This window comes from Psittacula echo (genome assembly GCF_963264785.1).
Source record: "Psittacula echo genome assembly, chromosome: Z".
Classification (NCBI taxonomy): domain Eukaryota; kingdom Metazoa; phylum Chordata; class Aves; order Psittaciformes; family Psittacidae; genus Psittacula; species Psittacula echo.
In genome coordinates, this window is record NC_137742.1 from 10657443 (window position 1) to 10681624 (window position 24182).

General features: G+C 44.7%; 1 protein-coding gene across 2 annotated transcripts in view; it reads right to left on the reverse strand.

The window, feature by feature from the left end:
- Nucleotides 1-264: 264 nt before the first annotated feature.
- FAM219A (family with sequence similarity 219 member A) overlaps nt 265-24182 on the reverse strand; it is an 89216-nt gene continuing 65298 nt past the window's right edge. The window contains exons 3-6 of one of the 2 annotated variants that reach the window (XM_080636554.1): nt 7235-7337; nt 2996-3076; nt 2559-2613; nt 265-1636 (exon numbers count right to left, since the gene is read on the reverse strand). In XM_080636554.1, the coding sequence (XP_080492680.1) occupies nt 1481-1636; nt 2559-2613; nt 2996-3076; nt 7235-7337 (395 nt within the window). In that variant the 3' untranslated portion in view covers nt 265-1480. Of the gene's footprint in view, nt 1640-2558; nt 2614-2995; nt 3077-7234; nt 7338-24182 lie in introns of both variants that reach the window. The other variant, XM_080636553.1, reaches the window with a different exon arrangement.

The window sequence follows — 24182 nt, forward strand, 5'->3', positions numbered from 1 at the left end:
GGAGCTCAGGCTCTGCCTTGTGACTCAGGAATTCTGATGGGAAGCTCAGGATTGCCCTTGCTTTTTCCCTTCCCCAGGCAATAAAGCAAGTGACGACCCAAGGCAGGCAGTCCTTCCTCCTGGCAGGGCAGAAAATCACACAGTTGTGGCAAAAGATTTCAACATGGAGAAAAATACCAGCCCATCCCTTGCCTGAGCCCCACACATGCTGAAGCCAGCAGTGTAAGACCAGCCAGGAGAGGATATATTTCCTAATTCCAGAAATTATGCTGCATCCAGAACAATCTGCTGGTGAACTGGCAATCCAGTCCAGCAGATGTAATGCCAAGTCTCCTGACTATTCCAGCAACAAGTAAACACAATTGCTCCTGATATGGGACAGCTCTAACACAGAGCAAGCCTGGCTCACAGGTGGGCAGAAATGGATAAACAGTAGTTTCCTCTCATGGGTTTTTATTTTCAGCTGAAGCTGCTCATAATCCTGCTGTTGCTGAAAACTCCCCTAAAGTCTGAAGCCAGCACACAGATGCCTTCAGCCTTAACAAATCTCTCCCACAGGCACCAAGAGGCGCTTGAATCAAGAGAATATCAATAGATGAGTACTGTAAAAGTGTGCTTTCTTTAAGTAGCTTTTCCAGCACTGGCCTTCAGGCTGTCCAGCTCCAGACCTGTCTCATGCAGGACTCACTTCTTCTTAGTCGAATGAAGTTTAAGATTTTTGGAAACAGATGGGTCTCATGGGAATTAAAGGCTGGAGTCAGTATACGTGACTGGACTGAACTCAGGAGTATGGTGTTCCTAGGCAAGGACTGATTCCCCAAAGGATTGCAAATCAAATTGCATGTGTTTGGTGATAATTTGATGTGAAGCTAAGGGTAGATTGCACTGGATATGTGACACGACAGTTAGTACTGACTCACAGTGAAATGCTACCTATTTGTCCTCTTTACAAGTGGACAAATTGTGCCATGCTAGTCCTGGCTAGCCTTGCCATGAGAAAGGATGCTCTGCTCATTCCTGCGCCCCAGTATCATTGCCATGTGAAACAAGGTTAGTGAGTGAACTAAAATCCGACATCCTCTCACTAGTAAAACCTCCTGACTCCTCAGTCTCACCCCTGATCTTGCAGATGGATTATTTTTGGTGGGGCAATTACCTGCAGCCCCATCTGACCCTTCCCATTCTGTAACAGACACCTTACAAAACATCCCCAGTGCCTACACAAACCAAGGAGGTATCTCTGGACAACTCTGCATTCACTCTCCAGACCAGTCAGTTTTGCCAGGCACTGCCTGGCGCTTTGAGCAACTTTTGTTTAGCCATAATTTAAAATAACTTATCAACCAATCATAAAATGAATTTTTTGGTTTCTCCTGGCTCCATGAACACAAAGAGGTGCACGTCCTACCATAGGAGGAAGCAATGGCTGTTAAGTTTTACAGTTATAGTGGAAAGCATTGATCACAGCCTGCCGGCCTCACTACTGGATGTGACAGGCGGTGGAGGAGGTGGCTTGGCAACACATGCAGGTAGGGTTGACCGATTTAGGGGGGATTAGGTCGAGGTCCTCGTCATCTGGGATCTCATCTAACCGATACCCATCCTTTAGCAGCTGGATGTTCAAGTCTTGGTTGATCTGCTACAGACAAAGGGACAAACAGTCAAACACTTGAGACTTCTGATCGTCAAAAGGTGAAGATGAAGGAGCTCCCTTACTCTGGAATGTATTCCCACATCATTAGCAGCTGCCCCACCAATGAAAGAATTCCAGTTTTTGACCACAGGTGAAGGCTGCCTTCTATTCTAGCTTCTTCCAGAATAGGAATGTCTATGTCTAGAGTGAGATAATCTAGAGGTTGATAAACTATTATATTGTGGGATAATCTTTTAACGAAGACAAACCTCGATTTAAACTGATGTAATAGTAATGTTAATAAACCAACTGGCAGTGAGGCACCCGTCTCACAGCCTGGGGCACCCTATAGCACTTGAAAGATGGTAAAGCCTTTTGCCTCTTTGTAATCTCAGTTTCAAGAGCTGTCTAACCAGATCCGGGTGAACCACACTTTATCAGGGCCCACAGTCAGCCCAGATCATTTGATCTGGTCTCTGCTCTGGATGAACACACACTGGGTGACCCTGACTGCCCCAAGAACTAGAAATCACAGCACACCCTCAGAACCTTTATTTGTATCCTTGGCAAGCATCTGGCTGCTAAGCTGGCATGACAGCCAAGTTGATGCTTCTGTACCACACGAACCAACACCACAGGACTAAGCAGAACTGGGAAAAGCCTGAGTGAAGCCAAAGGTAGCTGTGAAAACAGCCAACAGGCAGATCTCTGTGCCACAGAAGTGTGGGGATGGAGCCAACAGGATCACCAGGGAAGAAACAAACATGACACAGTTTCTGCAATGGCCCCTTCCAGACTCACAGTCTACAACTGCTGGTAAATTTGTTGTGTAGCCATTTCTGGAAGTACGAGGCCACTCTAGGCTGTTTCTGGATGCTCTACTATTATCATTCATGGCAAAGATACATAGGAGAGTGTTACTCACCTCAGCTGATGAGTATCCCGAGGAGGAATATCTAGACATGTCAAAGTCATCATCACTGCAGGGAAGGACAAGATAGAGCACAGAAGAGAACAGTTAAAGAAACCTGTATTCCCTCGTTAGACCTATCTGTCTCATGTGAAACTGTCCTTGAGGCATAGAGAAGTTACCTCAAGGTGGGGTGAAAGCAACTTCAAGGGGGCCTGGAAAGCAACTTTCATCTATGACCCTCATGTTTTCATCACAGTGCTCCTTACTCACATCTCTTCCTACTTGTTTACACATACAGACCAGGTATGGCATATGTCAGAGGGCACAGCAAGGAACAAAATGAGTGGTCCACAAAAGCGGTAACTGCAGGAGTTGGCTTCAGTGCTGCACTCTGGCATGAAAACTTTCTAGCCCCATAATGTATAGTGTCTTCTTAGCACTTTGCCTACCTGTCCGTATCCAGGGCTACCAGCGGCTTTTCATCTGGACTCTGGTCTAATGACGAATAGCCTTTATTGGGAACGACGAGCCTGAAACAATTAAATGTCCATTAACCACACAGTAAAGCTCTGTACCCACACACAGTCTACAGTAAAGCTATATGATAGTTAGGCTTTTCCCATCCCACTTCATTGCAGGCCCTCCCTTATCAACGAAGATGTTTAAATAGGTGTAAATCAGAGAAAGCAAGCTGTGTCTCTGCGCAGCTTTGCGCAATTTCCCACAGATGAATGCTGGATACGCGCTGAGAACGTGCTCTTCCCTGGTTAAATAAAACATTGGGACACTCCACTCTTCATTCTGGTGAACTAGCTAGCACTGCCTGTCTTATCAGATTGCTGGTTTTTGTGTTGTTATTTTTTTCTAGCAATGAGTACATGACACAAGCAATAAGTAAATAGGAGAAGGAGGCTGCCTAGGGAACGGCATAGGCTCAGTGCTCCTGCTATTCTACTGCTGGAAATCAGGGATGTAGTCTTTCTGCCTCAGTCCCTATCTAGCCTCCCACAACTGAACTCTTCTGAGGTCTCAGTCCTAAGTTTAGAAACATGAGACATACGAGCTGGTGGGTGCAGCATAAGAGCCCACTCAGCCTAGCACTTTTTCAAATCCCATTATTTTATAATGACTTTCACTTCACCAGGAGTGTTACAAAGGCTGACAATGACTTTGCACCTTTAATTGCCTGAGAGAGTGTGTAAAATGGAATACAGGCTTCAGAGCTTCTAGGATAAGGAAAATACATTAATACAATGGTATCTAGGTATCTATGGTATCACAACAGGGTTCTTTGACCCACAGAAATGCACAAAGACTTCGGTTCATATTTAACATAAGATCAAACAAACAAAATGGAGTAACATTCTGTGTTCATCAGGTGGGAACTGCAAAAGCGATGAAAATCAACTCAAGTGGGTTAACTCGGGTTCTCTCTCAGATGAAGGACTGATCTTTAACAACACACAATGATGCACAGTGATGCTTCAGTTAGTTTGGGAGGTAGAAATTTAAAGATGATAATCCATCTCGTCCATGCTCCAACTGCTCTCTAACTACCTGAAATGTTTTCCTGCTTCTGCTCAGAAAATTTCAGGAAGCCATTACAATCTTAGCAATACAAAGGCCTGCCAGGAACTGAAGAGGAGTAAAGTTAGAGAGAGTCAATATATCAAGTGTTATCACCAAGCAGATATATAGGTTCACGACTACTTGTATTTTCTTACTGTGTTGATTGAAACACAAGACTAAAGAAATCAATTTAAAAACTGATGCATTATTTCCAACTTGCTGCACCAGGGGGCTGAAGAAAATGGGACCCACTTGCAAAATTCAATACCCCTTCTCATAGCACTGGGATGATTCTTCTGCTCTTGAAGCACATAGGAAGGAACTCAAGAAGCACAGAGGAGTGAAACAGAAGATGTGACCTGGCAGCAGCAGCCTTTCCATACAATCATCAGAAGTATTGACTTCCATTCTTGCTCTCCAGTTTTGAAGTCTCTGGTCCATATATACTCACTAATGATTGTTACTATACCAACAGTGAACAAAGCACTATCAGGGGATCGAAGAGAAGAACCTTTTGTGATGCTACCTATTTAACAAAAAAATAAAATAAAATAAATAAATCACTACATCTTTTTGTTGAGAAATATCTTTTTTTTCTCCTCAGTAACCCAGAAATTCAGTCTTTCTGCAACAGACAAAAACTGTGATAATGTTTCTTTCCCTCACATCCTGATTGTCCTTATTTTCATTTCCCACTGTCCTTGGAACAAAGCTGGGTAGCAGTTGTAGCTGCTTTCATCTGCAACTGTTCCAGTATGAGCTCCTTGTTTCAGTGCCTTTGCTCACTTAACATGAAATATGACATATATCTGAGTTTAGGTTATCCTCAGAGTAGACTGCAATATCTGGCTGTGCCCAAGTGGTGCGGGCTCTGCCTGTGCTCAAAGCATGTGTGTCAGCATCACCCCAACCTTGGTCACATTTTATTTGCTTTTAGGGAGACTGAGTGTGTTACTGATCCAGATCCTTTCACCTCTAAGGTTGGCTGTGCACTTGCTCCAGGAGAAGAACGAATAGTGAAGTCAACCTGGAACTAGAGGCTGGATGTTAGAAATCCATACAGATAATACAGAAGAACAGAAGCCCTGGGGAAGGAGGAGGCGGTGAAGTAAAGACTAGAAGAGGCAATGTGGTTTGCCTGAATGAAGGAAAACATATTTGATGAGAACAGCAGAATTCTTACAGGGGCGGAAATGGCTTTATTTATATATTTATTTATTTTATTTTCCTCCTGCAGAGACCAGAGAAGGCCAACAGTTAAGACTTGAAACATAACCTGGATGTTTTGCAGTGTATCTTCTGTTATACTGCAACCGTTACACTGTGAAAAGAAGCTGCTTGAACAAACTTGTGCCATTTCTGCATTCCTTGGGTGGCCCTGTCTGTGGCAAGAGAGACCGAACCATTCCCAGGTATTACTAGGGCTGTGCTCATGGTACAGCTTGGTTCCCAGAAAGCCAAGGAAGCTGAGGGATGAAGGTACTTGGACTGGTGAGACTCTGTGCCAGAACCTCCCAGCCATATGGGAACAATAGAGCTGGCTAAAGCAGTAGCTGCAAACCTCTGTTTTGCAGATCTCAAGGGATGCTTCTAAAAAGATGTGTGAAAAGTAACTAAGAAAAGCAAGGCTAGTGCAGGGAGGCTATGCTTGGCTATGGAGGGGTCTACATGTCTTCTGAACAGTGCTCACATGTCCCCAGTGGAGTAAAACTTAGCTGCCTGCTGGAAAGCTTTGGTCAATAGGTGTCACTGTCACTGCTTTGCTCTTCCCCACTCAAATCACTTCTTTCATCAGCAGTTCGGAAACAGCCTCTCCAAGCAGAAGTCACTGATTTTACAGGTAGGCAGCTGTTCTTATTCCATCTTCTCTCCCTTACCATCTTCCTCTGCTAATTTCAGTGCTTCTGAATCTCTCAAGTGACAAGTCTGCTATGATTTCTCTTGGGAAGCTAGCACACAGCCTATTGCCAAAAGAAGCCAAGTCCTTCCAGCTTGTATTTGGAAGACAAGGAGGAACAGTGGGCATGGAAAACCCTGCATTTGCTGAATTTCTTGCTGCCGCGAAGCACCTGGCTCCTTTGTATGGTCACAAAAACTAAACTCAGAGCCGGAAGCAATGCAGTATGTTCTACCAACATTGCAGAGGCTTACAGAATAAAACTTGACAAAGTCCTGGCATGATTTATGACTACTAGTTTGGGTTTGGGGAATTAATGGGAACAAGGAACTTCATCTGTTGGATGTGCTGCATGCAGAGAGGGTCTGACCTGCAGCTCCTGTTCTACTTAATACATGGTAATCTATGCAACTTTCCCATTCATCAGTAACCACCCAGCATTCATGCAGATTGTTCTGTCTTTTTAAGTGAGGTCCTGTACTAAAACTTGCCACCTTTCTAACTTGCATGCAAAGCATGCAGTCCCATGGGCACAGGGGGGTTCCTGCCTCCTGAATGCAGGTAAGTCATACACTGGGGTACTGGAGCTTGCATGAAAAAAAATAGAAATACTCTAAAACAAAGTATTCAGCTAGGAATCTCTTTGTTCACAGTGGTCTGCAGCACTGTTTGATACTGTCATACAGAAATGTGTCAAAGCAGCTCCAGCAAAGTATGGCCATGCTATTCAAAGTGTGGAGGAGGTATATGGCAAAGTCATATGGCAAAAACATGGATTATTTACAAGCCTTAATGAAGTCCATCAGCATGGGGTCACATCAAAAAGGAGCAGGGGAACTACTGTGATAAAAGCAGCCAAAGCAGAACTAAGCTCTAAACCAATTTGTGTTACATGAAACAGCATTGTGCCCTCTCCAGCTGGCAGGTTTTTGTGTTACATGAGGCTACCCAAAACATGCAAGACAGCTGTATCAAACCCCTGACTTTGACTAGGCTGGGCTGCACTGCCACTGGTCCCGGGCTCAGCTGTCCCTGCAAATCCCCAGGGCATGGGATGCAACACAGCACAGAGCACTGGGGCCTGCCAGCTCCAGGAAGGGCCAGCACTGCTTTCCCAGTGTGTCTGGCGGCAGTCAAATAGTGATGAACATGACCTTGCCCATTCTAAGTCTATTAGGGATTGCAGCTTAGAGCTCAGCTGCGTCCTTTTCCAGTCCCTTACCTTGTTCGTGCCATCACGTTGTTCTTCTTGGGCTGCTGATTAACTGGGCTTCCCATGTTGCCGTTCTTCAGGGAGCCCTTTCGAGCCAGCTCTCTCTGCTTCTCTGCATATGGGATACAAAGGGAAAAGCAAAATCAGGGCAACAGCCTGACTGGCCATCATACAGCTGGAGAAACCCAGATCTGACAGCTGCAAAAGGCATAGCAGAATTACTAGCAAAGTATGTAAGCTATCCACCTCCTAAGGAGGGACACTGCAAGGGCAGGATGAGCTGTGTCCCACTGTGTCCAAAGTCACTAGGGGTAAAACGCATGTACCTTGATTCACACTAGCTTGTTGAGAATGCCACGTGAAGATGCTCATGGAGCTTCCGGATGAGACCCAGCTGAGGCAGAGGAAGGACAGAGAACTTTGAACCTGCACCCAGATGCTGTATGGACCAGAAGACTGTGCTTTGTGCCAGGCAAGGGAATTTATCCTTCTACCTTTTCTCCTACTGAGGCTGCTGTAGAGAGGACCAGTGGGGATAGAAAAGCAGCACCATCATTTAGTGTTAGTCCAGCCCAGCTTGACACCATGCCTGAGTTACCACTGTTTCCCTAGATGGCAACTCACCAGACCAACACACTCTACAGCAGAAAGTGCTGCTGCCTTTCCTGCTTCTCCTCCGGGCAATATGTGATGTGCCCTGTGTGGCTTTCTCTTTTATCTCACATTGATTCTTGGGAACATGCTTTCTTCACTAAAAAAAACCCAAACAAACAAGCGAAACATTTTGCAACTGTATTTTTAAACAGCATATTGTTCGCATAAATTTTCAGATATGTTTTATTTACTGCTGAAATGTACCTTAAAGCCAACAGTATGGCAAACTTTATGTATTCAGTGTAAAACGGGATTTAAATTAGCTTCTCTTTTAGGACAGACTGTTTCTTTTAACTTCTTACCACAGGATCACAACTAGAATTCAGGTCCTAAAGCTAAATAGGTATGCAGTGTCTGTTCTCTTATTAATACAGCTCTGACTCCAGCAGGGATAGGAGCCCACGGGTGATGGGGCTTTCATATAAACTCACATTCAGTTTTCTGATTCAAAGTCTTTCCTTGTTTCCTGTGGGCAGTCAGTTGAGTTGAGTTAGCAATTAGTTGCAAAAGTGGAGCTAACTGCCCCAGTCTCATCCCACAACACCAGCCAAGGCTTGTAGGGAAAAGCTGAGCGTGGAGCCAGTAAGGCAGGAAAGGGACCAATTAAAAACATTCTCCAGGGTGTTGAGAAAATGTTGGTGACTAATTTGGTGGCATGCCTGAATAATAGGGGTTTACCAGACTGCTTGGTGAGGAACCTGAACAGTGAATTCATTTTGCTTCCCCTGTGGTGTGTGGAATATGCTGATATATTGCAGATCTCATTTGCCTTGGAGAGGCAAAAAAGAGTACTTTTTCCCCACTTGTGGTACAAAAGCAGCATGCCTACCAGGGTGTGCCAGTGCAAGGTCTATGTCCCCCCCCCCTTACCATACAGGCAAGAGTAGGGGGCACATGTCCAAGGCTGCCTTTTCTGAGGGACAAATAAGCTGCAGAGATGCCTCATGAGGATGAGAGTGGCTGAGGAACCTGCAGAGAAGAGTACATACTCCTACGAAACATGTTCAGCTCTGCTGACAGCAGAGGTGAATAAATGCTCATTGAACTTGGCAGGAAAAGGATTGGATTAATAACTCTCTGTGGCATGAGCAACAAAGACTGATATAAGATTGAAGTCAAAACCTTAAATCTGGGTAATTTCTCTGGACTGGAACTTGCAAATTCATTGGTTATCTCTGTCTCCAGCATAAAAGGCTGGCATTTTGCAGGGCATGTGAATTTTGGTATTCAGACATAGAGGGATAAAGGGAGATTCATGGAGGCAAATGCGTACAGCCCTAAATACAAAGCAACTTCCACCCATTCACACCAGAAGCTCCATCACTGATCACAAATTCACTGTGCTGAGACAACATGCCAATGTTTCAAGAGGGTGTATATCACATAGAGCACCTGACTCAAAAACAAGGTTACAGGTTTCATTTCCTGTCAAGGCAGTTAAGGCCTATCTGATCCTTTTAAATGGAGCTGCACTCTCTGCTGTCTATTGATTGCCTGGTACAAGCACTAACGCTCTTCTCCAACTCAGATTACTCATTCAGCTGATCAATCAGGGCTTTTGCTAAGCGCCTTTTTCCTTCAGTAGGTCTCTCCACGACTATTTCTGTGCTATTACTGAGTCCTGTCACACCATGTGGGTCTGAACAGCATCAGATTTCCTATTTAACCCTTTCTTTCGCTTATTTAGTGGCTTGGAGTGAAAAATCCCAATGCACTGTATTTGCAGTAGGAACATCCATGCTTGTGTCCCCAGACAAATTTCTTAAGCATGAATCAACAGTTCATCTCCCTCTTGGATGCTATGAATCCTGAGGCCCTAGTGGCTAAAACATGATTGCTTCCAGGGTAGATGGGAGGCCTGCTCAGCCCTGGTGTGTCAGGAAAAGTTCCTAACATGGTGGGGATACACGAGTCACGTCAGGCTTTGAGGCAAGAAAACCTAGTATTTGAGCTTTACAAGTATCAGGAACTACTGCTACTTCCACCATCACCTAAGGGAGCTTTTGGGTGCCCATCTCTTGCAGTAATTCTGGACTATACATTCCAGCTTTGCACACCAACCTTCGGGTCCATCCAAAAGGAGGAAGTTTTTCAGTGCCTGTTTTCCGCATGGTGCTTCCTTCTGGTGTAGCAGGTGGAGTTTGCAAACCCTATTTCTAGGCAGTGAGCTCTTTCCCTCTGTTCTTTTAGAAATGTGACTTCTGAAGATGTTACTTTCAAGGTCCAGCATCTTAACAAACTCCCATAATTTCACAAATTAGTCTTTCTCATAGCATCTGTGATCAGACACACACCCAGGAAAGAAAAGACAAGGTGAGAGAAGGAACAGCAACCTACCCTTGATACGCAAATGGCATTTTTCTTTAAAATGTGTCCCATATTGGCTGATGCTACACCCACGTAAGCATGAATCCTAAGCTCACTACCCCTCACTGACCCAGTTGTGCTGAGCTTTGTATGAAACCTGGCAACAGTGTATATGGGCAATTCACTGGGAATGAAAAGCCAAGATGCTCTTTCCTTCTGGGTCATATCAGACTCTCCGATATGGTAGTCAAGCATTCTGAATTGGACTTAGATGAGACCTGTGCTCCCATGTGTCTCCACCAGCCTCAAAGCCACTGCTTAGCTTGAAACACTAAGAGCATGATCCCACCAGAGGGGATAGGCATAGTCTGTCCTCAGCACTTGGTGGTTTCTGGTGCTGGGTGTGGAAAGGGTTTCCATGTTTGTGCTGCCTGCAGTGTTCCAGTACTCACAGTGAACTTTGGGAAGGCAACACAGCTTGATGGAAAATGGATGCTGGCCCTACAAAACTGCCTAATTCTGTACAACTTTTGGGCACCAGAAGGATGAAGAAGGGTTAACAGGCACTCCTGCCAAATACAGAGAAAATGGGACATAAAAGAACAACCGAAAAACCAAAAGACTGTGATTTAAAGCCACTAGTTATTTTGTGTTCAGTGAGCTGGCTGCTGCTGATCAATGAAAAGCTAATACAGCAGAGATACAAGGTGAAGTATAGAGACTTAGAGATGGGGAAGCCAGAATGAAACAAGGCTGCTCTTCAGCTGCTTCAGAGAAATTACTAATAACTGGCACTAAAAGAGCAGTGCAACAGCAGAGCTCCAATACTGCTGTTTACATGGCAATTGCAATATTTGAAATAAGTTGATTAGCTTTCATTTTACTTTGCTGTTCTACTTTTTAGCATTGTACCTAGCGAAATATGCACCCTCTTGTGACGCCCCTTCCCATGAAATGATTATGGGTGACCAAGCACACTGTGAGTACATGTGTGATGGCTTGCAGAGCCAACAGGCAATCATTAGCAATACCAGCAGTGCTGGTACAGCTGGGGGAGCGAAAGCTTTAACCAAATCCAGGTTCCTGCTGGCTTTCCACTAATTTTCCAGACAGACACTTCTTTGAAGCAGCAGCATAAAGCAGAGGAGGTTGGAAGGGCATGAAGCAGCCTGTGTGTGGCTTTGACATTAGGAAGTATGCTCAATTAGGAGTCTGAACATTCTATCTTATCATTAGCAGGGTTGCTGTGTTGAGTAATATATTGGGTTTGCAGGGCAAGGTTTTTGTAGCAGCAGGGCTACAGAGGGAGTTTCTGTGAGAAGTGTTAGAAGCTTCCCCCATGTCTGATACAGCCAACGCCAACCAGCGCCAAGGCTGGTTGAACTGACCACAGTCCCCATTCTCCATCTCCCTGCTCTACTTGGTGGGGATGTAGGTAGAGAAATCATGAGTGAAGTTGAGCCAAGGAAGAAGGGAGTGATGGGGAAGGTGTTTTTATGACTTGATTTTATTTCTCATTACCCTACTCTGATTTGATTGGCAATAAAACGAATTAATTTCCCTGAGCTGAGTCTGTTTTGCCCATGACAGTAATTGGTGAATGTTCAGTTGGTGAATGTTCTCTCCCTGTCCTTACCTCAACCCATGAGCTTTTCATTTCTCTCCCCTGTCTGGCTGAGGAGGGGAGTGAGAGAGCTCCTTTGGTGGGCACCTGATATCCAACCAGAGTCAACCCAGCACAGGTAATCTACCTGCTCCGTGCTTGAGTGGAGTGAAGCAGCATTAGCTTCTTTCAGTGTGAGGTGTCTGCCCACGCCAGGGGATTGGAACTGGATGATCTTAAGGACCTTTCCAACCCTAACTATTCTATGATTCTATTCTATGATTCTGTTCCAGTGGAGAGCTCTGTGAACACAGACAGCTGTGCTGTCAGCATGATGCACGGGAATCCAGCTGCATCAGTTCTATTTAAGCTACTCCTGGACATTGTGTCAGAAGAGGAACACATATGTGTGTACATGTGTGTTTGTATGTGAGGAGGGGGTCCAGTGTCCTTTTGACACCACAGTACTGCTGTGAACAGCACACAGGGCAGCGTTTCGTCTGGACCTGCAACTGCATCACATCGTGCCCCTCCTTTCTTGTCCACTTTAAGACACTTTGTCCCCTTATGACATTAAAATAATCTAAAGAAAGAACATGAATCTGCTCAATGAGCAAGCTGCTACCTTTGTGCTAGCCTCAAGCTAGCCTGACCCCATCTGAGTCATTCAGCATCTGTTCCGAGTGCTGTTTCAACGTAAGCTCTACAGGTTAACACGACACAGCCAGAGAAGCCCAAAAACCTTTCAGTAAGGCAGCAATAATACCTGTGTATAGCAGAGCAAAGGAAATTCATTTTACAGACGTAATCAGGATCACAACTGTCCCAGCCTTTCATCCTGTCTGGAAGAGGTCTCGTATTATAGCTGTACGCAAAGATCCTCATTAAGATGACGCCCCAGCATGGTAAGCACTCAGCTAACCATCCCAGTGTGCTTTCACCTACCCGATTCAGGATGTGTCAGAGGATGGGCATGTTGACAAATTAAGCACGGTCCCACAGGGAACCTCTCTTACAGAAAATAACGTTGAGAGGGGCTGAATTCTCCCCTTACCACTGGGAACAGCTACAGCCTTAATGGATGATTTCAAGCACTGCTGCTTAGTGCAATTTAAAATGGTTACCTGTTCAGCTGGCTGGATGTGCCTAGCTACTTTATGATGGGGGAAAATAGTAATGGAGTATGTGAAGCAGAATGGACTTAACATGGATGAATTTATGTCGAAAACCAGACTAGAATAAATACTTAAAATTATTCCTTTAGTTTCAGTGTTTAAACAAAAGCACAACCAGTTCTAATAACATCTTCGTGTTTTTTAAAAACCTGAACATCTTCTTTGGTACATGTTACTATGAAGAGGGGGCATTGATTTTCCCTACATTCTGCCATGAAACAGAAATGGCAAAAGTAGCCACATGCTTCAGTCTCCTGCTTCTTTTGCGATATGAGGCAAAGCAGACAACCCAGAATTTGGTCAACATCACCCTGTACTATGCTGAATTGCTATTTGGAGGGTTAGATCCCTCAAATCTATGGTTCTCATTTGTCCCAAGATAGTGAGTGTCTGGCTAAGGTGAGACAGTGGTGGGTGGAGAGCATTTTAGGATGCCATTGCCTCTCACTTTGCTCCCTGACTATGTGCATCCCCTTCAACTGAGGCAGCCTCATCAGCACAAACGCCATTCAGTGGCAGACGAGGCTGGTTTGCTTCCTTTGCACTGGGGGTTGGAAGCATGCAGATGCTGACTGCTCCTGTCTCTTTGCTGAAAGCTGCTGGCTGAATCTCGCTAACTCAATTGCTTGTGACCTGCCTGACCAGGAGGAGATGGAGCTTCCTGCTATGGGGACACTGCAGTGTGGGTCCATGGGATTTGCTGCAGTGGGAAGACAAAGAGAAATTAATCTGTTGTGACAGAGTGGTATTTTTCCATCTTCAAGGTCTGTGAGATGAGATTTGGGGATGTATTTGCCCCTCTGTTCCCCAGGGTCAGTCGAACTGTTTCAGAGGCTGAGGTCTGCAGCGATTCCCCCATGAATTCTACCTTCTCAAGCAAGCTGAGAATTTAAATGACACAGTAAATAAAATTAATCTGTCTGTTCAGATCCCACTGAGTGATGAACAGTCATGAGCAAACAGAAGGAAAAAGAACAAAGTGATGACTACAACTTCCTCTTCAAACCCAAATCCTGCTTTCGGCTCACTTGCATCATTTAGCGCAGGGACATTAGCATGCATCTGGTTAACACTCAAACCCGCAATAACTTTCACCTCTAACAGAGAGTATTTGTCAGTGAGGACTGTGTCACTTCTTGGAGAGATTTCAGGGTACGTACATCAATAGGAGCTTTGCCTGCAGGCTGTATAGAAAGGGAGGTAATAAGAAAGCTGTGTGCTGGAGCCATTCTGGTCCTGGTGAGGGCTGCACTCCCTGAGGAGATTTGGAGAGTGTATATGTGACCACATGCGTGGCATTAGCGCAGCTGATGGCTGTGCCCCCCGCATCCCAAAGAACAGAAAAATAAAAGTTATTCTTACTAAACAGGGGTAGCAGAAGCAGAAGGAACCTCTCTGTGGCCAGCTTTCTGCTCTCAATATAGGGAATATGGTTTCAAGCTGACAGATACTGGGTGTCAGTGCTGACTATTCAGGACAGGTCATCTGAATCTGAGTCTTAATCAGGATGGTTTCTCCTAGTTTCAGAAAAAGCTGTTGAGATGTATGTCCTGGTTTCAGCTGGGATATAGTTACTTTTCTTCCTAGTAGATAGTACAGGGCTGTTTTGGCTTTAGTGTGAGAATAATATTAACAACACACGGACGTTTTAGCTGTTGCTAAGCAGTGATTATTCTAAATCCAGGACTTTTCCCTTTCCCATTTTGTGAGGAGGGGGGCAAGAAGCTGGCAGGGAGCACAGCCATGGCAGCTGACCTGAATTAGCCGAAGGGGCATTCTGTACAACGTTCTGCTCAGTATATAAACTGTGGGGAATTGGTTGGGAGCCACCAATTGCTGCTTGGGGCTGGGCTGGTCACTGGCCAGTGCATGGTGAGCAATCGTGCACCACTTGGGTTTCCTGAATTTTATTTCTGTTGTTGTTGTAATTTTTTCTATTATTATTATTATATTTTACTTAATTTCAATTATTAAACTGTTTTTATCTCAATCCATTAATTTCACCTTCTTCTGATTCTCTTCCCCATCCCACCTCAGGGAGAGGCTGAGCAACTGATTGCATGGTATTTAGTTGCTGGCTGTGGTTAAACTATAACAATGGTCAGATAGCTAAGTTATCCAACTCTCAACTTGGGCTAGACATAGTATTTTTAGCTTAAGTACATTACTTTTGCTGACCCATCCAAACTTGGGGTAATTAGTGAACTACATTTAATTGTGAGACCTGGCTAGCAGGCATATAAGTCTGTCTGCCAAGGTCTCTCTTGGACCAGGTTTTAAACATCCAAGTAGCTGCATTTCCTTACGTTTTGTTGATCTGGCTGCTGTTCTGTCCCTTTGGCATGGCTGATAGTGGCACAAACAACAATGGGCTTTGGGTGGCTTTAGCTCCTTTCAGCTTCCAAGAAGGCCTGACCAGATAAAGAACTGGTAAATGACATAGGGAGTACAAGGGTAATGTTTGCATCTCTTATTCAAGGATACAGCTCTTTAGCTTCTACAGGAGCTACTACAACAAGGGCTCAGCGCATTGCATGCACAGCAACACAGGGCTCATACTGGGTCAGTGCTCACCTAAAGCACTGCCTGCACAAGTTACAGAGAGGTTTATAATGGCCTGGCTGATGTTACTTTTTGCATTTGCCCTCAGAAAACACACCAAACTGAAGCGCCATGCTATTCGTTAGCACAGAGGAGGATGAGTAAATAAGTGCTTTGGTCCTGACCAAAGCCATCACCTACTTATATTACAAGCAACTCCAGAAGTGGCTTTATGTTCTAGCAAGCATGTTCCAATCTCCTAGCCATGCTATCCCATCCCTAAAGCTCATTTATCTGACCCTCATGTGATTATAGGAAGGAGTGACTTCTCTGTTATTGGACTTCAGTGTGTAGGACAGCAGGGCATCTGTGCAATTAGCCATCTAGCAAAGAAAATCTTACGGCTTCTCCCCTTAGGCAAAAAAAAAAAATAATCATCACTATTTTGAACACTATTAAAGAGCATTTTACCTCTTCAAGGCACAACATAATCACAAACCATCTTTCTTACACAGTAAGTTGTGTTTTACTGCCAGGAGAAAGTATTTAACTGCTTTACCTTAAAGCCATGTAGAGCATCTGTGGCAGCAAGGAAGCACAAAACCAGGATTCCTGGCTCCCAGTCCTCTGCCTGTGCTGTCTCTGCAGCCATTTTAGACAGGTTGTGACTATGTAGCAGCCAGCAGCAATTCATCTCTCTTCATCTCTGAACATCCCTCTGTACTGATTTCAAACGCACCTACTGTTGCAGCTCCCAGCTCACAAGGACATTCTGTTGTGATTCGACCTGTGCTTTTTCACATAATTTTAAGGGTTGAGACATTTATTCCTAATGGCTGCAAAATACTGCATATAAAGATTTCATTTATCACTGTCAAACTGGAATATATGAAATCAGTTTAATTTTTTTTTTTCATTTTTCACATTTACCTTCAGAAAGGGATTTATTTGGTATTTTCATGTACTTTTCAAATATTTTTCCCACCAGCAATAAGCACAAAGTTAGATAACTGGGGAAGTGTTTGCATCCTGACAAACCCAGCTAAAAGGTTTCCATTTATAAACTGAACTCTACAAGATGTAATCCATAAAGCTCAGCTACTCTGTCCATTAACATATTTTAAAGGGACAGAGAGAATGAAGTTATTTCATCTAGAAAGAAACTTCTGCAAATACCCCATCTCTACCCAACTGAACAGAGGTTTACGTCAAAACCATTTGCTGGACCCTGCTGAACATCTATTATGTGCCATTTTACTGTCTTCATTTAAATAGCGCTCATCATTTAAAACATCACATGCTAATGGCATAATCTGCCAGATAAACAGAGTTAATATTAGCGCCCACATCACATTTGTTGTGGGTCCTAATGTTCTCTGAAGAAGCATTAAGGTCATTGAGGCATGTAGTTAAGTATGGCGTATATTTAGGACAGTAACAATACAGACTTGCTTAGCTGAATATTCAGAGCCTTTGGTTACTCAGGAGATCATCATATAGTGCATATCTGTATAATAAACACTTGAATAGAGTCTGACGTAAGTAGGCTTGAACGGCATGCACACTTAGTCAAATGTCCACACTTGCATGAGTCTAAAATGCGCATTAAGTAACTGATCTATGGCAGACAGCATCTGTTTTATAGCCTATATGAACTACAGATTTAGTTCATTTGAAATATACTGTAATGGTGAAAGCTTTCACTGGCCAGCAGATACCACTGTTTGCAAGGACTTGTTGAGTTCCCATCTAGTAGCCAAAACAAATAAGGACAGCAGTGCTAATGCCACAGGCAGTCAAAGAGCTTGGAAGGGACTCACAGGTCGCTGACTCCAGCTTCCTGCTTGGAAAGAACCCTTGGAATTATTCTTGTTGCCAGAACTGGACTGCAGCTGATGCTCCCAGCTGTGTTTCTGCCTTTGATTTAGCACCAAAAAGTTATATATTTGATTCATTCTTCTTCATCACCTGCTGCACGGGGTTTCTACAACCCTGTGCATTTGAAACGAAATTCTGTATTTTCTATTGAATAAAATGAAAGCGGACAGAGAAAGGCAATGAGGCTGCTTAACATGGTGAATGGATGGATATTCCTCACCCCACCATAATGTGAGAAATCCCTGCTCTGCAGTATGATACCTACTGTTTTCTTCCCTGGAAAAGAGAATGAAAGAGTGCTATTAACTCTGCTCCCCACAAGAGGACTTTCAGGCATTGTTTCACTAGATGAATTGCCTGTTTATTATGAATCTCTATGGGAGAACAGGATATGTACAGCCCAGCGTGCCTCTTCCTGCTATTCAATTTATCAGCCCAGTTCTGAGTACTTGGATCAGCAGTGGCTCAGCCAAAGAGCCATCCTGCACAGCAAACCTGCTCCCTTAAGAGGATTACTGACCTGATCTCTCCCTTAGTGAGACTGCTATTGTCTGGGAAATTCGACGAACAGCCTTAGAGCTCTATTAGTTATTTAATAAGTTTATGATTAACCAATCTGCTGATTAAACTTTCATTAATTAGGTTGGCAGAAATTCTATTTAGAGGGACAGTGGCCCCTAATTTAATACATTTTCTCTTGGAGCAGGGTCAGGGATCTCTGTGGGTCCCTGTGTACAGCGTATCCTGGCAATTCTCTCTCCTGCTGCAGCAGTACCTGCAAAAGTTGTTTGGAGGCGCCTGGGCCGTCACTGGGGCATGGTGGCCCTTGGGGGCAGCTTGACATTGCAGCCTGGTTGTTACACATGATGCAGCTTGAAGATTCCTGCTCCTCTCTTCTGAAGTCTCACCAAACAGTGTGGAGAGAGGCAGGCAGGGTTTATCTAGGGCAGCCGCAGACCTCACAAGTACAGTTTCAAAGAGCCTACGCTGTTATTCTGATACCCATGCTGCTCTCATGGGGGTCTGGGTGGGTGGCCCCCCCCAAGGAAGAGCAGGAACTCCTTTCCTTTTTTTTTTTTTGTAAAGGGTTTAGAGAAAGCTGATGGCTTCATCTCCGGCTCTGTCCTTTGTCACATGCTCTGAAGTATAGGGCTCACCGGGTGCTGCAATCTGTTCCTTGTAGGGTGTCTCAGCAGAGGGGGCAGGTTGTTGCCACTTTTCTCCTCCAGCTAGGACCCTGATTTGGTAAAGAAACCAGAACTAGGCTCAGAGATTAGTGCAAATCTATCTTAAACGATTAAACCTTTTCCTATCCCCAAGGGATGCCCTGTCTCCTTTCTCAGGTAGGTTTGCTGTCAGTCTCAGCCAGTAGAGGATGGTGGAAGGGATGCTATGATGCAGTTGCCCGCTATTTTATGTTCCATAACATCCTTCTTCCAGATGCAGGGCTGAGGGTTCGGCAACTGCCTTTTCCTTCCACCTCTCAAAGGGGCTGGTGGCAAAACACAGCCATGCCTCAAATGGCAGAGGGAAACAGGACTGGCCAGGGAAAATTTGTGTCCCTGCTGAAACCCCTGGGAACAGGGCTTGCAAGACAACATGAAAGACAAGGTTACTGGCTGCATCTGCTTTGAGTGCTGCAAGAGTGGAAGCAGGGCTGGGGGATGAGAGATGTCAACCCAAACTGCAGAGCCCCACAGCTGGAAATCAGATGTGTCCATTGCTGAGCTGAAGCCTCTGTCAAAGCAGCAGCAGTTATGGTGGCATGGGCTCAGGGAACACCTGACTCACACTGAAGGCAGCTGTATCATACAGGTAAAGATGATGATAGTTCTTAAAATGGAGTTCTAACATCACTGAAACATGATTTAGTATTTTAATGCTGATGTATTTTACATTTTTGTTACCCTTTGTCAGGGCAGCGCTCCCAGGAGTGATTTGCTAACAAAAGCTGTTGGGTGCTGGTGTGTGCATTCAGGGTTGTGGTTCTGGCACTGCCATCCCAGCGCCGTTCACTGCTGGACCAGAGGCAGCCGCAAGGACAGAGAATGGTTGCTAAAGCACTGATGGCCTGGGCAAGGTTTAATGCTGCTTTTAAGGGCACTATGAAAGGGAGTCTAGGCAAAGGGGAGGCTGGTATACCCTGTACTCTGAGTGTCAGACCTTGTTCCTAATCTTGCACAGACTTACCCTTTCCTGTCTTGCTGCAGCTAAATGCCTGATGAGATCCCACTGATTGGCAAATGAGCCCACCTCCTGGAGACAGCAGGCAGGGGAGGTTTCTGACTGCCTCCCAGCTGCCAGCTCTTAACACTATAACACTAAATGGGATTGCTGGAAACGCTGCAGCTGCCAAGTCCCTCCTATCTGACCCACTCTCCTAAATGACCCAGTGAGGCAGAAACCCTGGCAGATTTTTACCTCCCTCCTCAATGGCCAGCTGTATGCACTGAAGGAAGGAAAAATCCCAGCTTCGATTTGCTTATCTGAGGACCATTAGCTAAGGATTTTCTACAGCATTTCTAAGAGAAAAAGGAAGAGATAAGCAAAAGCAATTACAAGAATTATCATAATTTCTGTGCCCCTTGCACGCCTGGGTCAAGATAGTGTTGGGCCACGAGTACACATCCTCAGCTTCACTTGCCACATACGTATTTGTGAGCTAAATAGCCAACTGCATTCAAACATAAGGCTTATTGTTGTACAGTTACCTGTTTGGCTACCTAACTGGAGCTGGAGGTGAGATGACAGGAACAAAAGAATTATAAGAGTAGAATAAAAGAGTAGAGAAACAGCCTAAGGGTCTCAACAAGCAAGGCTTTATTGCAGTAAGTGCTAAGGGACAAGTGAGTGAGTTTAGAAGACGTGTAGTTCCTTGCCTGAGGAAATCAAGACAGAAAACAGACTGTGCATAAGGAGTACAAACAGCTAAAATGGTGGGCATTTCAGTGATGTACCTCTTGGTTCCAACTTCAGATTGAATTATCTTTCAATACTTAAGATTTACAACAGGCCTTCACTTGTACACACAGATATTTAAGCACAGTGAAAGCGGGTTGAATTTAATGACGAAAAAGTGGAGTGAGGGTTGGCATTTTTTCCCCTCATAAAAAACTTCGCCAGAGTCTGTGCTAATTCCAATCCTTTTTAAGGGACTTTATAAGAAATGACCCACCTGCCCTTCAGCCAAGTGGCATTGCAGAGGTGAAGGGGAGGGATGCAGTGGGGAGATGCTGGCTGGATACTCCATGTCTGCCAAAGGAGCAGGCAGCAGGATGCACAAGGAACAAAACCCTACAGACTCCAATTTAGAGCCAAAGACATGAAGAGCACGGTTTGTTATCTTAAGGCATGGCAGGATTTCAGAGAGCCTCTGCAGAGATAGAAGCTTGCTTTATTGGTTTGGTTTTTGTTGTTGGTGTTTAGTTTTTTCCTTTTTCCTCCCTTATGCATCTTTGTAAAGAAACTTATTTTCCTGTTCATAATCTGGTTTGAATCAAGAACACAGATTTCCATTGCCAACCGACTGCACACAGGGCTATTAGTATCAACTGTCATCTTTTCTTCCTCATTATTTCTCTCCATACAAACACTAGCAACTTTTAGCTCACACTGTATCTCAAATTACCCGGGGGACAGTACATGAAGGTGATGGGATCATGTGTCCTGAAGACAAATTCAGTGTGAAGCAGCATAAGAGACTCCCGGAACGCATGGGCTAGGGCATCTGCAGGAGACTGGGAGTGGGAACGAGATACTGGTTCCCTTAAGGCAAGAAGTTCAAGCAAGTGCAGGGAGGAGGAAGGAGCCGTGGTGTGTACACACGCACACATTCAGTGACTCATCGCAAGCCTGTAACCTCTTTCTCAGGCACAATATTCTGGAAAGAGCCTGTCTTTTGCCAAGACCCAAACAGGAATAGCAGTAACAGATTTCCTGATAGTCCCTCCACCCCATCGATGCTGGCACATTCGGTGCTCAAAAAGGACTGGAAAATGCCATGAACAGAGGGAAAGGGTGGCAGAAAATAGTCTCTGCTTTCAATAGGCCTTCGTGGCTGCTAATAGCTGTGCTTGCAAGGCGAACAGAAATGTGATGCCAAGCTTCAGGGAATAAAACTCCTTTAACTTCTCTCCAGCTCAGCACCAGTGGAGATGTGGAGGAATCCCAGGGACAGACTGCCTTGTCCTTTCCAGGGATGGCACTTAAGCTAAAATCTGGGGGCAACAGGACCTGCTGAGCTGTCTTCAACTGAGTCTCTCCTTGGGCAGCATGTCCACTGGGGGAATGAGAGGAGGAATCATTTCCCAATCACACGACTCAGCAAAGCCATCTGATTGAGAGGATGTGTTCTGACTTGGAGCTCACAGGATAAAAAATGAGGAGAGACAGAAAAACAATTCAAGCTAGCATTTTTCTATCCCCTGCATCTGTTCCCTGGGAGCCTTAAGTCACATTGGCTCACCCCAATGACAGAAACAAGTTTTCTTCCTACCAGGTCACCAGGGTCCTGTAAAATATACAGGAAGGCAAGCTGCATCTCCTCTCCAGACCGCACTGTGACACAGCTGTCAGAGCAGCTCTGACAGTGTCACCTCTGCAGCAGAGTATGTGGGAAAGGCACAGAGAGCCATCGCTCTTCCATGTATCTCTGGAGAGGATGGTATTGGAAACCAGAGGCAGAAAGTCTTTTCTCTGTAAATGCATCAATTTGATGCTTAAAAGGAGAGAATTGGAATAAATGAGTACTCCAGCAAAATGCGCCTGCTGGTTCTGTGCTGATGAGGGTGCTCTGCAACAGCAAACACAGAGAGGTAAATTTGGGAGTTAAATCTACCACACTTTGTCCCCGCGGGCTGGGACAGTGACTGGTTTTCTTACTTTACTTGCAGTGTTAAATGCACTCTGCTTACTTTGGTTGACCTTGTGAAAAATCATACTCAGGATTCGCCACTGGGTCCATAACCTGATCATCTGCAACAGACCTCACGAAGGTCTACCAGCATCTACCTGTGTGCAAGGTGCTGGGGACCTGGCAAGGCATCACCCTGCGACAGGTGTCGCCTGGCAGTCTCCAGGGGAAGGAAGAAAGCAAAAGGCAGTGCCTGGGCAGATGGTGCCCAGAGGGGCACTCTCCCTTTGGAAAACTCTGAGGACCACCACTTAAAGGCTATCAATTGAAGTCACTTGGGTGACTTCAGCTCTGCTGGACTCGCACATGGATCTGTATGCAGTAAACGACAGCGGCTCTGAAGGACTGCCCCGAAGAACAGGTTTTACAGCGGAGTTGTTTACAAATGCCAATACTTATGCTTTTCTTCCACCTAACATAACCCCGTTTCTACGTTTTCACCACAGAACACAGCTCAAGAGCACTCAGCTTTTCAACAGCCCTGTTGGTAACCACTGCTAAGGGCCCTTTTGAGCACTAGCTACATGATGAGTACTCAGGAAGCTGGAGATAATTTGTTGAGATAAAGGACCCACGAATCTTCACTTTTAGAACCTCAAATATCCTCTGCTTAGTTTTTCACAATTATGTGATTCTGCCTCTGGATAATAGAGCTGGTCCATGACAAGTTGCTTTATTGCTGTATCCTGCCTTTGAAAAGTTTCAGTATTGTTCTATAACCTTGTTAGATGTAACAAACAGCTTTTCATAAGCACCTCTTTGTTCCAAACTCCAAGACCATGAAAGAGAATTTATTTCTTCTTGGCTACAGATGACACATCAGCATACAGTTTTTCCCAAGGCAACCTCCACACCCTTAGCAATCTTGAACATCTGCCCACTGCCTCCACTCCTGCCCTGAAATCCTTATAAGAAGATCAAAACAGTGTTTTTCAAGTTATTAAGTAGACCTCATTCTCCAGGACAGATTTTAACTTTCTCTGCTTAAAATCCATTCATTCACCTGCCCTACAGAAAAAAATACATGGATGCAAATGAGAATAAAACATGGGATGGGAGGATTCAGGAGGATTCTTTCTTGTAATTATTGTTGGCATGCAGCAGGTAGGGATCTGTCTCTGACAGCCAGCCTCTGGGTCATTATCTTTTCCTGTAAAGTCCCCTTAAAGCCCCAAATTACACCAGAAATAACCCTCTCTGCCAATCTAAGATTGAAGTGCATTTTTCAATTGGCCGGCAGAGACATCACCAATGCCAGGAACAGCACAAATTGTCCTATGAAAGGGCGGTGTTGTACAGCTGCCTTAGCAGCTGCATGATTGTCACCTGTGCTGCACCTCACATAAACATGTCCACAACCACCTGGAATTTGGTTCTGCTTTGTAATATTCCATTGGTACATTCTGTGAATGCCCTTGTTTTGTTAGGACATAGTGGGTACAAGAAATGAGCTGCTTCCCGCTACTAAAAGAGCACTCAGCATCAAGAACTACGGACAAAATGCAAGTAAGGAAACGTGTCTTTAAAAGAACAAATTTCTCTGTCTGTACAGTGGAGTCTTACCAGAGATACAAGCAAAGGAGAAAATTAGTTCTAATATACTCTAAAATTCAATCACTGTACAATCGAGGAGGGTGAGTTAAGGAGAAGGAGCATTTTTAAGGGAGTGAAAATCAAGTAGCAATTGGGTTTCTCTTGCTTACCAGTGGGCATACCAGAGCTGATGGAAGAGGACTGCTTTGTGCAAATGTATGCAGGTTACCTAAATTTACCTCTGGAAATTACTACCTACGATGCTTGTGTTGGGAACTGAAGAGAGTAACTAGACAGGACTTAGATAGGCTTTTTCAGTAGCAAGTAGAAAGTATACGACATTTATATAACTGC